General features: G+C 46.9%; 1 protein-coding gene across 5 annotated transcripts in view; it reads left to right on the top strand.

The window, feature by feature from the left end:
• Window positions 1–14,056, top strand: part of LOC140406188 (transcription factor RFX4-like) — a 107,026-nt gene extending 92,970 nt beyond the window's left edge. For 3 of the 5 annotated variants that reach the window (XM_072494329.1, XM_072494327.1, XM_072494331.1), the window contains one exon: window positions 8,227–14,055. In XM_072494329.1, the coding sequence (XP_072350430.1) occupies window positions 8,227–8,499 (273 nt within the window). In that variant the 3' untranslated portion in view covers window positions 8,500–14,055. Of the gene's footprint in view, window positions 1–8,226 lie in introns of all 5 variants that reach the window. The other 2 variants (XM_072494330.1, XM_072494326.1) reach the window with 2 other exon arrangements.
• Window positions 14,057–16,131: the final 2,075 nt, after the last annotated feature.

Genomic DNA, 16,131 nt, shown 5'->3' with positions numbered 1-16,131 from the left:
CATGTTGCAGTCTGGAGCTATGGATAGTGATGGCAGAGGTGCCAAACTTCTTTCTATCACATTGCTGACCTCTCCCTCTCTTACCACCTGCCATTGGCATACAAGATGAATTTGCTAGTTGCTAATCAGCCTGCTATAGTGTAATTATTATGTATCTTCTAATTAAAACTATTGCAGATGCTATCAGTAAGTGCTATGACATCATTAGTTATTGTTGTTACCTGAGTATATTGGTATTTAACTGTCATTAGTTCTGATTCTATTCTGTTACTGTTATTTCGATATTTAGCTAGCTGCTCCCGTTTTTGAGTCCATACTGTATGGGGTCTGGTTTAGCTCAGTTGGCTAGACAGCTTTGTGATGCAGAGCAAGGCCAGCATCAGGGGTTCAATTCCTGTATTGGCTGAGGTTATTCATGAAGGTTATTCAAGGCCTTCTCAACCTTGCCCCTTGCCTGTGGTGTGGTGATCCTTAGGTTAAATCACTGCGTATGGTCATCTGGGACTATGGTTACTTTGCTGTATTTTGAACTTTGTTATTTTTATATATTAAAGAGGATTAACTTTATGTATTAACTTTATTAACAATGTGTTTCAACTATCTTTTTGTGGTCAAGTTGACATGCCTTTTGATGATGAGAATTTAAAAATTTGAGTTTCAGCACACTGAAAGCTAGGTTTTGCTAAGTTAGCAGCATCGTGGCTATGTTTGGGTCTATTAGTGTGTTTGTGGAAGAGAACGAGAACTAAACTGAATATATGGAAAGATAGGAATACTTGTTCTTGGTAAATGGGATCGCAGATAGGACTAGAAAGCACCCAATTCTCCTGAGTGTGTGTGGTGGAAAGACAAGCTAGTGAGAAAATCAGCTACATCATGGAAACGGGGGGATATTTCATTTGCAGATTTAGTTACTTACACTCATTCAGAATCATCATAATCCTAAACCTTCAATAATTGTACAATGTTTCAAATTCCATAGTGATTTTCAGAAGACAGGACAGTCTCTTGCTAACTTTGTTGCTGAATTGCACCAGCTCTCTGAACATTGCAAGTTTGGGGCATTTTGGAAGACATGCTTTGGGACAGACTAGTCTGTAGCATTAGCGAGGACAGCATTCAGCGGCGTTTGTTGCGAGAAGCCACATTTACTTTGAAGACAGCCCTTGATGTTTCTCAGGGCATGGAAATGGTTGCCAATAATGCAAAAGACATCCAGAAGGACAATGGCAGCATGCAGGCAGGTGCACAGCATCAGTAGAAAAGGGAGCTGCAAGTAAAAAGGTGAAAACAGTGGAGTGTTTTAGGTGTGGAGGGTCACACCATGGGAATCATTGCAAGTTTATGGACACTGTTTGTCACCAATGCAACAAAAAGTGGCGCTTAGCGAAGGTGTGCTGGGGTGCTAAGAAAAAGTCGAAGGCTGAGCAGAGAACCTCAAATGTAAGGAAGCCTCAGTCGACAGCTCATCACTTGGAAAGCTCAGAGCAGGCAGAGGAGCACTATTACAACATATATTAAAGGAAATCAACTTTACTTATTAACTTTATTTACAACGCACTTTTATGTGGTCAAGCTACCACACCACCCGATTTGGCCGCATCATGAATACACCTTCCTTGGTCATCAAGTCCCAGGATGGGAATTGAACTCAGAATTTTTGTCTCTGAGACAAGGGCACTACCCACTGCACCACAAGACCTCTTGAGGCCGTATACAGCACACGGTAAACCATGAGTTAAACAGACAGAGGTTAGATACTGGGACGAACAGCTGAAGGGGACTGCTCAAACATGGACAAACAAAGCTCTGGAAGGAAATGAAGACAAAGATTAGGACCCTGCAAATCAATTCAGTCTGGGGATGTGGGAGATTAAGACCAGTATAGTGTTGAATCAAATTGTGAGGTTGTCAGTCTGTGTTGTTGTTTAAGGATGGCATCCGGGCAATAGTAAGGGATGATATTGGTGCTATGGAGGACAAGGTTGAATCAATTTGGGTGGAAATCAGGAATAGTAAGGCGAAAAGGTCACTGATAGGAGTAGTCTATAGGCCACCAAATGGTAACAGGATGGTAGGGCAGGCAATAAGCAAAGAAATAATGGATGCATGTAGAAATGGTACAGTGGTTATCATGGGAGATTTTAATCTGCATATCGATTTGTTTAACCAGGTTGGTAAAGGCAACCTTGAGGAGGAGTTTATAGAATGTGCCCGGGATAATTTCCTGGAACAGTATGTAATGGAACCTACAAGAGAACAAGCGGTCCTAGATCTGGTCCTGTGTCATGAGGCAGGATTGATTAATGATCTCATAGTTCGGGATCCTCTTGGAAGGAGCGACCACAATATGGTGGAATTTAAAATACAGTTGGAGGATGACAAGGTAAAATCAAACATTAGTGTTTTGTGCTTAAACAAAGGCGATTACAATGGGATGAGTGAAGAACTAGCTAAGGTAGACTGGGAGCAAAGACTTCATGGTGAAGCAGTTGAGGAACAGTGGAGAACCTTCCGAGCGATCTTTCACAGTGTTCAGAAAAGGTTCATACCGACAAAAAAGAAAGACGGTAGAAAGGGGAAAAATCGACCGTGGATATCTAAGGAGGTGAGGGAGAGTATCAAATTGAAGGAAAAAACATACAAAGTGGCAAAAATTAGTGGGAGACTAGAGGACTGGGGAGTCTTTAGGGGACAACAGAAAGCTACTAAAAAAGCCATAAAGAAGAGTAAGGTAGACTATGAAAGTAAACTGGCTCAGAACATAAAAGCAGATAGTAAAAGCTTCTACAAATATATAAGACAAAAAAGAGTGGCTAAGGTAAATATTGGTCCTTTGGAAGATGAGAAGGGAGATTTAATAATAGGAGATGGGGAAATGGCTGAGGAGCTGAACAGGTTTTTTTGGGTCAGTCTTCACAGTGGAGGACACAAATAACATGCCAGTGACTGATGGAAATAAAGATATGATAGGTGAGGACCTTGAGATGATTGTAATCACTAAGGAGGCAGTATTGGGCAAGCTAATGGGGCAAAAGGTAGACAAGCCTCCTGGCCCTGATGGGATGCATCCCAGAGTGTTAAAAGAGATGGCTAGGGAAATTGTAAACGCACTAGTGATAATTTATCAAAATTCACTAGACTCTGGGGTGGTCGCAGAGGATTGGAAAGTAGCAAACGTGACACCACTGTTTAAAAAAGGAGGTCGGCAGAAAGCGGGTAATTATAGGCCGGTAAGCTTAACTTCGGTTGTAGGGAAAATGCTGGAATCTATCATTAAGGAGGAAATAGCGGGGCACCTGGAGGGAAATTGTCCCATTGGGCAGACGCAGCATGGGTTCACAAAGGGTAGGTCGTGTCTGACTAATTTGGTAGAATTTTTTGAGGACGTTACCAGTGCAGTAGATAACGGGGAGCCAATGGATGTGGTATATCTGGATTTCCAGAAAGCTTTTGACAAGGTGCCACACAAAAGGTTGCTGCATTAACTAAAGATGCATGGCATTGAGGGTAAAGTGGTAGCATGGATAGAGGATTGGTTAACTAACAGGAAGCAGAGAGTGGGGATAAATGGGTGTTTCTTTGGTTGGCAACCTATAACTAGTGGGGTCCCTCAAGGATCAGTGTTGGGCCCGCAGTTGTTCACAATTTACATAGACGATTTGGAGTTGGGGACCAAGTGCAATGTGTCAAAGTTTGCAGACGACACTAAGATGAGTGGTAAAGTCAAAAAGGGCAGAGGATACCGGAAGCCTGCAGAAGGATTTGGATAGGTTAGGTGAATGGGCTAGGGTCTGGCAGATGGAATTCAATGTTGCCAAGTGTGAGGCTAGCCATTTTGGGAGGAATAAAAGCAGAATGGATTATTATTTAAACGGTAAGATGTTAAAACATGCTGCTGTGCTGAGGGACCTGGGTGTGCTGGTGCACGAGTCGCAAAAAGTTGGTGTGCAGGTGCAAGAGGTGATTAAGAAGGCTAATCGAGTTTTGTCTTTCATTGCTAGAGGGATGGAGTTCAAGACTAGTGAGGTTATGCTGCAATTGTATAGGGTGTTGGTGAGGCCGCATCTGGAGTATTGTGTTCAGTTTTGGTCTCCTTACCTGAGAAAGGACATATTGGCACTGGAGGGAGTGCAGAGGAGATTCACTAGGTTGATCCCAGAGTTGAGGGGATTAGATTATGACGAGAGGTTGAGTAGACTGGGACTGTACTCATTGGAGTTTAGAAGGATGCGGGGGGATCTTATTGAGACATATGAAATTATGAAGGGAATAGATAGGATAGATGCGGGCAGGTTGTTTCCACTGGTCAAGGAAAGCAGAACTAGGGGGCATAGCCTCAAAATAAGGGGAGGTAGATTTAGGATGGAGTGTAGGAGGAACTTTTTCACCCAAAGGGTTGTGAATTTCTGGAATTCCTTGCCCAGTGAAGCAGTTGAGGCTCCTTCTTTAAATGTTTTTAAGAAAAAGATAGATGCCTTTCTAAAGAATAAAGGGATTCGGGGATATGGTGTACGGGCCGGAGAGTGGAGCTGAGTCCACAAAGATCAGCCATCATCTCATTGAATGGCGGAGCAGGCTCGAGGGGCCAGGTGGCCTACTCCTGTTCCTAGTTCTTATGTTCTTATGAACATCTGGGGATCTGTGATGGATTTTTAAGCATTGATTCCTGTGGTGTGGGCATTGCTGGTTAGGCCAGTATTTATTGCCCATGCCTAATTAACACTTGACAAGGTGCTGGTGAGCCACCTTCTTGAACCGCAGCAGTCCATAAAGTGTAGGTACACCCACAATGTTGTTAAGAAGGGAGTTCCAAGATTTTGACCCAGTGACAGTGAAGGAACAGCAATATATTTCCAAATGAGGGTGGTGTGTGGCTTGGAGAGGAATCTCCATTTGGTGGTGTTCCCATGCATCTGCTGTCCTTGCCCTTCTAGATGATAGATTTTGCGAGTTTGGACGATTCTGTTGAAGGAGGCTCGGTGAGTTTCTGCAGTGCACCTTGTGATGGTGTCGAGCTTCTTGAGCATTGTTGGAGCTGGACTCATCCAGTGCATCCAAGGGGAGAGTATTCCATCACATTCTTGACTTGTGCCTCCGAGATGATGGACTGGCTTTAAGTAGTCAGGAGGTGTGTTATTCTTTGCTAAGTTCCCAGCCTTTGAGCTGTACTTGTGCTACAGTATTTATATAATGTGATGACACATGTGCTTCGGGAAGCATACATTTCCTATTATCCCGTTAAGACCAAAGTGGGTCAGGGAATTTTCTGAAAGTGTGTTAATTGGTTTCTTGATTATTACATCGTAAGGTTCCAAAAAAAATGTCCATGTGACCTGGGGTTGCATGGGGACCATCAGTTAAGAAGCAAAGCAGTCAAAAATAATGAAAGCACCATTAGCATTTGGTCTATATGTACCACACACGTGCATTTTTCCCATCGTTTCTGAATCTTTATGGACGCCATGGGCTTGATTTAATGGACACCGTAATTCCCGCTCCCTGCAGCTGAAAGGTCAGGGGGGGAAAGGGAAGCCTTTTCCAGCAGAAAAATAGTTGTCCCGCAGCCATTTGACAGCTGCCTCAAGGAGCTGCTGGTCAGTCAGAGGCTGTTAACTCCGCAGTAACTGCAGCGCTATTGGGAGTGCTGGCCGCTATTGGTAACGCACTTGGGCTTGAGGAGACATTTAGCACAGTATTGGGACTTGTTAAGTGTTGGAAGGTACATTGGAGCCCTGCTGCAATTATGGGCCCCAATTATGGGAGGGGTGGGAGTTGGGGTTTGAGAGGCCATGGAAGGGGGGGGGGGGACTGGGGGGGGAGGGGAAGGTGGGGAGGGTGCCCTTCGGTGTGTCCAGCATGGCTGTTAACGAGGGACCTCGGGCAATCCACCACCAAACCATACAGAGCAAGCTGTTAGGCCTGGTGCTTAGCATGTGCCTCTCTCACCATTAGCTTAGCCCTATCAGCAGCAGGATGAGCCCCTTAAGTGGATATGAATTACCCATTTAACGGCCTCTATTGGCTCGTTCGCTGCCCAATGCCACCCTGCCATTGGTAAAACTACAGTAGGAGGAGGGGTAGGTAGGTAGGTGATGGTCAAGCTACCACTGGATTTAATGTTTGGGATCCTTCGGAAACCGGCAGGGTGGGCAACTCTGGCGCGAAGGAGTGGCGTGAATCACTCCGGCGTCGGGCCGCCCCAAAGGTGCGGAATCCTCCATACCTTCAGGGGCTAGGCTGGCGCAGGAGTGGTTTGCGCCGCGCCAGCCGGCACGTAAGGGGCTTGGCGCCACGCCAACCGGTGCCGAAGGGCCTACACCGGACGCCGCGAGTTGCCGCATGCGCAGGAGCGCCAGCGTCTACTGGCGCCATACCAGCGCATGCGCAGGGGATCCATCTCCGCGCCGGCCATTGCGGATCGGTACACCAGCCGGCACGGAGGAATAGAGTGCCCCAAAGGCACAGGCCCGCCCGCGGATCGGTGGGTTCCGATCGCGGGCCAGGCCACCATGGGGGCACCCCCCGGGGCCAGATCCCCCCACGCCCCCCCCCCCCCCCCCGAGGACCCCAGAGGCCGCCCGCGGAGCCAGGTCCCGCCGGCAAATACCTGTCGTAACATATGCCAGCGGGACCCGCCGGAAACGGGTGGCCACTCGGCCCATCGCGGGCCGGAGAATCTGGGGGCCGCTGCCAGAGGCCGCAGACCGGCGCGATTCCCGGCACCGCCAAATCCCCGGCTCCGGAGAATTCACGCCGCCCCCCGGCGATTCCCTGACCCAGTGGGGGGTTGGAGAATCCTGCCCACTGTCTCCCGCTACCTACAATGCTGCCGGCAGGAAGGGCAAAATCCAGCCCCTGGTGTTTGAATGCTTCTGACAAATATTTGGAGGGGAGAATTCATCCCATTACATCTCGGGCGGGATTCTCCGACCTCCCGCCGGATCGGAGAATCGCCGGGGGGGGGGGCGGCGTAAATCCCGCCCCGCCGCTCCGACGCCTGCTGCTGAATTCTCCAGCGCCGGTTTTCGGGCATGGGCAGGGATCACGGCGCGCCGGTCGGGGGCCGTTGGCAGCAGCCCCCCCGGCAATTTTCCGGGTCCCGATGGGCCGAGCGGCCACCCATTTTCGGCCAATCCCACCGCCGTGAAATGGACACGGCGGCACATCCCGGCGGGACCTGGCTTAGAGGGTGGCTAGTGGAGTCCTCGGGGGGGGCACGGGGGATCCGGCCATGGGGGGAGGCCCCCACGGTGGCCTGGCCCGCTATCGGGGCCCACTGATCTGCGGGTGGGCCTGTGTCGTGGGGGCACTCTTTCCCTCCGCGCCGGTCACTGTAAGTCTCCGCCATGGCCGGCGCGGAGAAGAAACCCCCTGCGCAGGAAATACGCCGGTGGTTCTGCACATGCGCCGACTTGTGCCGGCCCACAGCGGTCCTTCGGCGCCGGTTGGCGTAGCGCCAACCCCTCCGCCGCCAGCCTAGCCCCCGGAAGTGTGGAGAATTTGCGCCGTCGTGCTTGAATGTGAAATGTTTGCCGGGTGATTCATTTATGGTTTGATTTTTGTGTTTGGTTATCCCCCGCAACCCCTGACCATTATTGATAGCTCTTCAGACCAGATTTAATTAATTGAATTTACATTTCCCAACTCTCATGGTGGGACTTCAGTTCATGTTTTATGGATCATTAGTCCAGCCCTCTAGAATACTAGTACAGTAGCAAAATGCCTGTGCTACCATAACCTGTTTTGGGTGCTCTTATTGACCCAAACGTTACTTGACTTCCTCACCAGTTACATAGATACATTCGAGAAGTTGGGACTGCTTTCTTTGGAGAAGAGAAGGTTGAGATCAGATTAGATAGAGGTATTCAAAATCATGAGGGGTCTGGACAGAGCAGATGGGGAGAAACTGTTCCCATTGATGGAAGGACCGAGACCCAGAGGACATAAATTTAAGGTAACTGACAAAAGAAGCAATGGCGACCCGAGAGTGTGACGGAGGGAGAATTGGATTGGTATCTGAAAAGGAGACATTAATTGTGGGCTAGGCAAATTGGTTCGTACAGAGAGCTGTGGGCTGAATGGCCTCCTAGATGCAGCCACAATTCTGTGACTCTGCGATTCCTAATTGCTGGTTTTGCTCCAGTCAAGGTATTTAATAATTCTTGAAGAGAGATGTATTTTCCCAAGGAGGTGGCCAGCTAACACTGTTTTTGTATTTCTCAGTATCCTTTCAACAGCCAGGCCCCGAGGATGGAACCGTGCTTGATGAGCAGTGCCCCACGGCTGCACTCTACAGCAGTGACACCCCGCTGGCCTGACGTGCCTTCAGCCAATAGCTGCTACAGCAATCCCACCGTGCACTCGGCACGGTATGGGAACTCAAATGAGATGTACACGCCCCTGGTCCCGCGGAGGAGTGCCGAGTACGAACATGCCCAGCATTTTCCTGGTTTTGCCTACATCAACGGGGAAGCGACCACTGGGTGGGCCAAATAATTCTTTACCACAATTATGACCGTACCCAGAGGGTGGAAGTACAATTCCGCATATACCTGGTCGATTATGTATTGCTATCGAAAGCAATGCACGAAGAAAACAAGACCTTTTATTTTCTGCCGCTATGGATTTGAAGAAACCCTTTGTGACACTAGCATCTCTGTAAAGCTCATAATGGTGTCACTGATCCGTTGGATCAGAAACAAACCTGGGAATGGGGGGTGGGGGAGGGGTGAGGGGGAGACTACAATTATTTCTTTCAGTAAATTCGGCAGTAGCACTGCCTGCAATGTGGAGATCTGCACATGTAAACGTTGCCTATTCCTTTAACACGTGTCATGCTCTTTTTGACTCCTCTTTGGGATTTAACATATGCAACTTGTCTGAAGTTAAAGCTACCGTGGACGTTCTGTGGAGTAACCCCGTCAACTCTCAGCCGAATAACAGGAGGTGCTGTTTACCACAGGCAGGGAGTGTGATCCATTAGCTGCCTCGCCATCCAATGCCATTAAACTTTTAAGCCCCTCAGTTCCAATCATCAAGATAGACTTATCTCTCTCTCCCTGTATTGCCTTTTGGCTGGGCTGGTGTGATGATGGCAACTTTTAGGACACCTCAGTTTTGCCTGATGCTCTACAGGCCTTGCTGAATACAAGGATTATTGCATATTGGTGCACCTGCCTTTCTACACTGAAGGCCAGAAAGATTTTACACTTGGATCTGATCCTGCTCCACACCGCACAGCAAGAAGAGGTACAGTACTATGGACATCTGGGCAACTTCATTCGCTTGTTCTTTGTGTATAGCCACAGAAACCCTTAAGATACTTAAAGCTGTGCCTTAGAAGCTATGTTATGTACGTGTGAAAATGCTTATCTACTTTTCTATTGTATTTTTGACAGACTATTTTGTAGAAGTAATTTCTCTCTACCCCGTCTCTAGTGTGTCTCTGTATACTGTTTCCATTATGGTTAATTAACATAGTATTTTTACCTGTACTGTTTTGCAATTACAAGATGCACTCAGCAGATTATATGGACATATTACCCTATGGGTAAGGTGAATAATTGAAAGAATAACACAAGAAACTCTAGGCATTTTCTTTGTAAATAAATGCACTGATAGCACCGAGTGTGGTAACTATGGATGTGGAGAAATCTGAAGTTCATAGTATTATTTGTACAGATGTGCAAGATATATGAAGGCAATACATTCTCAAAATGCAAATACATTTTTAAAAAAATGTCCAGCCTTTACTGTTCTTAATATTAACACTGTTCTCTCAATGCTTGTGCCGGAAATAGATTCCAAGATTATACAGGTGAATGGGATACTGCAGTTATAGAACAGGCTGGGCTGCAGGAGACAGAGATTTCTTAAATACAGTTTGCACATTTGTACTTAGCTGTAACCCAATCTTCTCCCCATCAATACAATCATGATTAATCAGCATCTGTACTCTCACCTTCATAACTGGGGATTTGATGGTCCTTATGTTGACGAACAGGCGCTACTGGTTCACAAACTATATTTCCATTCTCCTGGGAGAGGTGTATCGGGGTACAGCATCTTTCAAAGTTGTTGACACAGTTACTAAATGGAGAAGCATTTCATAATGTAATTCCGGATACGCTTACAGCATTTCACTGGCAATCATGATTATCTTTCAATAGAACGGAAGATGCGTAACACACATCGTAAAATAAATTCTCCTCATCTCCCCTCTGGTTCTTTTGCTGATTATCTTAAATCTGTGCCTCTGGTTACCACTGACCATTCTGTCATTGGAAACAGCTTCTCGTTATTTAGTCTATCAAAACCTTTCGTAATTGTGAACATCTTTATAAAGTCCACTCTAGACCTTCTCTCTTCTGAGAAGAAAAGCCCCAACTTCGCTAGATTCCCCCCTGAACACAAGTGTCTCACCCCGGTATTATTCTGGTAAATCTCTTCTTGCACCTTCTCCAAAGCCTTGAAATCCTACCTAAACAGTAGGGTGGGAGTGCAAGGGGTAGCAAGTTCGAGGGATTCAGTCTGATTGTAGCACTCCCATTATGATTGAGTTTCAGGGCAGCATGGTGGCGCAGTGAGTAGCACTGCTGCCTCACGGCGCCGAGGTCCCAGGTTCGATCCCAGCTCTGGGTCACTGTCCATGTGGAGTTTGCACATTCTCCCCGTGTCTGCGTGGGTTTCGCCCCCACAACCCAAAGATGTGCAGGGTAGGTGGATTGGCCCTTAATTGGAAAAAATGAATTGGGTACTCTAAATTTATTTATTTTTAAAATGATTGAGCTTCATTCATTCATTTATCAACCTTCTGTGTTCAGTGACACAATTATCACATTTTATATATTTTCAGATTTCTCCTGGATATAAGACAGCACTTTAGAGTACCTACAGTGTAGAAGGAGGCCATTTGGCCCATTGAGTCTGCACCGACCCTCTGAAAGAACACCTTACCGAGATCCACTCCCCCACCCTATCCCAGAAACCCCATAACCCCACCTAACCTGCATATCTTTGGACACTAAGGGGAAATTTATTGTGGCCAATCCACTGCACATCTTTGGACTGTGGGAGAAAACCGGAGTACCCGGAGGAAACCCACGCAGGCACAAGGAGAAAGTGCAAACTCCACACAGTCACCCAAGGCCGGAATTGAACCCTGGTCCCTGGTCTGCGAGGCAGCAGTGCAACCACTGTGCCACCATGCCATCCACTCACCAAAGCTTTGTATCACATGTAATCATAGAATCAGCCATGATCTTATTGAATGGTGGAGCATGCTTGAGGGGCTGAATGATCTACTGCTGCACGCACTTCTTGTCTTCATGTGTTCAGTGTAGAAGGAGGCCGTTTGGCCCATCATGCTTGTATCTGTTTTTCGAAGGAGCAACCCAATTAATCCCACTTCCCTGCTCTTACCCCAAAGCCCTGTGACTTTTTCCATTCCAAGTGTTTATCCAATTCCCTTTACAAAGTTAATATTGAATCTGTTCCTACGGCCCTTTCGGGCAGCACCCTCCAGATCATAATGCTCGCTATGTAAATTATTTTCTCATGTGTACAAACCAGTCTTGTCCTTAAATTAACAGGCAAAGTATTGAGGACTGATTTTCAGGTTGTAACAAATCGAAGACAGGACCATTAAAAAAATGTCATTCTCAGGATTTGCCATCTCAACTTGCGCTGAGAAAATGTTGATGGGACTTCTTCTTGGATCACCACTAGTGGTTTCATAAATCAAAGGGGAGCCACTTCAGAGGGCATTTAAAAGTCAATCGTGTTGGTGTGGGACTGGAGTTACACTGAGGGCCAGACCGGGTAATGATGGCAGATTTCCCTCCCTCAAGGATTTTATGACACTCTGCCCACTTCATGGCCAATTTTACCAATCCCATCCTTTATTTCCAGATTCTTTTTAAACCCAAATTCAAATTGTCATGGCGCCATGGTAGTTTTTGAACTGACACTCTCAGGATTACTAGTCCAGTAACAATCACCAGATTCAGTAGCGTTTAAATCTTTTATGTAACTGAACTAACATACAGCAGGTGCAATGTGGCTAAGTGTAAAATAATTAACATGAGAGCAAAGAATCAGAGTATTTGTTAAACAATGGTGTAGCATGTTGATCAGGCCAGGTTTGAGGTGATGAGGAGACCCGATGGGCTGAATGGCCTATTTCTGCTCCTGCGTCCTGTGGCTTTATGGTCTAATCAATGAAACCACTTTTCTTTGCAGACGGAGACAGTACAATTCAAACAAGGGTTCTGAAAGTTTTCCAAAGAGCAGCAATGCAACAGTCAGGACTCCGATTCGTAGGCAGGAGATCCTATGATAAAGTAGAATTGAACAACAATGATGATTTTAAATAACAAAAAAATGATGCGATATTTGGGGTTTATTTACAAATCCAGCAGAGTGACGTGAAGTGATTTCCTCTTTGCACCGAAGTTACCAGGCTAAATCTGTAGTCAGGACCTGTTCCCGATCTGAAGCTGAGGGGAGTGGGACTCCTTGGATGCAGTATTCTCACAGCTTCATGTTGACACCGTAAGGAATGGAAATGCAGTGTGGTGCTACATGGATGTCCATCAACTTAAGTGCTCTCTAACTGCTACATTTCTAACTTTTAACCATATGTGTATCCCAGCATACATCTCCCCCAAACACATACACACACAACTTGTCTCCTAGAGAGTCCCACTCTGGTGAGAACAAGCAGTGTAAACAGGGTTCTGTGTCTGGAATCAGAGCCAGAGTTTAAATGCAAGGGAACCAATGACATTTATTCAGGTAAATTGTTCACAAAGGGACAGAAGTTATGGTTATGGTTATACAGGGAAATATAGTGAAACAAACATTTGTGTTTCTGGGGTGATTGAGGGACATGGTTAGAAGATGGGTTTCATCCTTAGAATTGGTTGGTGTTGATGTGACCTTCGCATATTCCTAAACCTGTTACTGCATTTGAATTTTAAGGAACACTGACTTTATTTAAAAGTACCTGGGATGCTTGCTATGTAAAAGGAAGGCATAATTCTGCAAATGCTGGATATCTTGAGATAAAACCCCCAGAAAATTCTGGAAATACTTTGTAGGCTATGGCAGCACCTGTGGAGGGTGAAACAGAGTTAGCATTTCAGGTCAGTCAGGATTGGATAATCGTTTCTGTGCAAGGGGTGGCTGGGAAACGGAAGGTCCTTGATTGGGGGGGAAATCAGGAGAGTCGAATAACGGGTGTTAATTTTCCCAAGTCAAAGGGAATGGTGATGCCGGGAGCAGATGTGCTTTGTCGTCTGAAAGAAAACATTTTTTTAAAAAAGGAATAGGAACATAATGGAGTAGAGGTGATGACCTGAAATTGTGGAACTCGGTGTTGAGTCCAGAAGGCTGGTAAGTGCCTAACTGAAAGGTGAGGCGCTGTTCCTCAAGATTACGCTGAGCTTCACTGGAACATTGCAGCGCAAGGGGGAGAATTAAAATGACAGGCCACGAGTAGCTTGCGGACTGAATGGACATATTCTGTAAAGTGGTCACACAATCTGCGTTTGGTCTCTCCATTAGTTTGTTCCAATTTAGTCATTTAATATTACCATCAACACCATTTTCTGCTGCTTTTGATCTCAGCTTGAAAACATATGGCTTACTTATTTTCTTATTAAAAGTGCACAGTAAGTGGAGACATCAGAGCATAGCACCCACGTAAATGCAAAGAAATGTGTTAATTTTTTAAAGAACTAAAGACGGTGGTTATTTTCATCAGCTTTATGGAGTGGAATCTTCACATTCCGATGATGAAAAGAGAACCTATCTCAGAATAAGGTATTCAGACTGTCTGATATTGCACAATACCTTAAGAAAAATGGGAATAAGCAACTAAAAAAATACTAGCAAAGGGCATTGGATCCTAACAGCTGAATTTGCACTTTATATTATCAGGATCACCGGTCTGTGATTCATTTCAGACTCCAAGACATGCTTAATGGACATCATTACATTTGCAGGCCTTTGAAATGGACCAGCTTCCTTGAGTCTAATTAATCAAAAAGTACAAAAGGCAGGATTTCTATTAAAAAATTTGTTTGGATCTTCTAATTACAACAGCCTTTTGAGGTTGCATCTGGCGGTCAATGACGTGGAAGTCTTTGGAATCAGTTGGAAGGTGGATGCGCAGTTCACCAGCAGAATTCAGACAAATGCAAATGTCGGCTAAATCTAGAAAATCAGCTTTCAGTTTGTGTTGGTGCATCCCTGCACACACGGTCGAACATTTCATATCTCTATCCATCACAGAATTACAGGGAAACTTGAAATATTGTAAATGTGGAATTAAACTCAAAATTGATGCCAATGGACAAGCAAGGATAAGCAGTGTTTTGTAAAGTGAAGAGTTAAATGTTCAGCGAAAGATATTTCTTCAGTTCTTAACCTGAAACAACACTCTTGCCTATTCTCTTTGCAGGCGCTGACTGGGCCTACTTATAATCAGCAGAGACTTTACTCAACCAGCTCACACTTGCAATATATCAACTGTTGGATGTGATTGTGATTGGGCAGCAATTGCTGAACAACCCTGAGCGTGCGAATAGCTATACTAACAACCAATTTAAGAAAATCACTCAAGCTCGTAACATGATTAATTTATGCTTGCTAGAAATGACACACATTCATTCACAGGGACCCTTTCTCTTCAAACAGAAATAATCATGTTCAGGCATGTGTCTTTTTTGAATTACCCGGGAATTTGGGGAGCCTATAGTTCCCCATTGCTTTCTCCATGACAGCGCCTTGGCCAATCAGAGTCGTCATCTCAACCAATCAGCACCCTTTTCTCCTGTAGTGCAACTTATTTGAAATTTGGAATTCTTACATTTGTGCTGATGAATGCAAGACAAAAAGTTTCAACAACATGGGCGGGATTCTCCCCTACCCGGCGGGGCGGGGGGTTCCGGCATAATGGAGTGGCGGGAACCACTCCGGTGTCGGCCCGCCCCAAAGATGCGGAAGTCTCCGCACCTTTAGGGGCCAAGCCCTCACCTAAGGGGCTCGGCCTGCGCCGGAGTGGTTTCTGCTCCGTCGGCTGGTGGGAAAGGCCTTTGGCGCCACGACAACCGGCGCCGAAAGGTCTTGGTTGGGCAACACATGCGCGGGAGCGTCAGCGGCTGCTGACGTCATCCCCGCGCATGTGCAGGGGAGGGGGTCTCTTCCGCCTCCACCATAGTGAAGACCATGGCGAAGGAGGAAGAAAAAGAGTGACATCACGGCACAGGCCCGCCCGCGGATCGGTGGGCCCCGATCGCGGGCCAGGCCACCATGGGGGCACCCCCCGGGGCCAGATCGCCCCGCGCCCCCCCCAGGACCCCGGAGCCCACCCGCGCCGCCTTGTCAAAAGGTGGTTTAATCCACACCGGCGGGAGAGGGTTGACAGTGGCGGGACTTTGGCCCATCGCGGGCCAGAGAATCGCCGGGGGTGGGCCCGCTGACCGGCGCGGTGCGATTCCCACCCCCGCCGACCAGCGCCCCCACCAAATCTCTGGTGACGAAGAATTCGGGACACGGCGGGGGCGGGATTCACGCCAGCTCCCGCCGTTTCTCCGACCCGGTGGGGGGTCGGAGAATCACGCCCCAGGTCTCTGTTTTCAGCAATATTCAAGAAATGTGCCATCTTGGGTGAGTCTGGAGCTAGCGGAGGTTGGGACCCTGTCAGACAGCCTCACAGCGGGTATAGGGCTGATCCTGGCAGTAGGGGTGGGGGGGGGGGGGGGGGGGGAGGGGTCAGAGGCCCCTGTCCGGTTGGTTGCATGGAATGTGAGGGGTTAAATGGCTCAGTTAAAAGGTCCCGGGTGTTTGCTCGCCTGAAAAGTTTGAAAGCTGATCTGGTTTTCTACAGGAGACCCCATTTGAGATCAGACAAGGCTGCAGAAAGGATGGGTGGGGCAAGTGAATTACTCAAGTTTTGATGTCAGGGCACAGGGACCGCGGTGCTGATTAACAAGAGGGTGGCTTTTTCTGCATTTAAAACTTTAGCTGACTCAGGAGGGAGATATGCAATTGTTACTGGGGCATTATCAGGCAGGCCGGTGGTTTTGGTCAACGTGAATGCATTGAATTGGGATGACACGGAAT

This window comes from Scyliorhinus torazame, unplaced genomic scaffold, assembly GCF_047496885.1.
Source record: "Scyliorhinus torazame isolate Kashiwa2021f unplaced genomic scaffold, sScyTor2.1 scaffold_347, whole genome shotgun sequence".
Taxonomy (NCBI): Eukaryota; Metazoa; Chordata; class Chondrichthyes; order Carcharhiniformes; family Scyliorhinidae; genus Scyliorhinus; species Scyliorhinus torazame.
The sequence above is the reverse complement of the archived record's forward strand: the minus strand, read 5'-3'. Positions and strand labels throughout refer to the sequence as shown.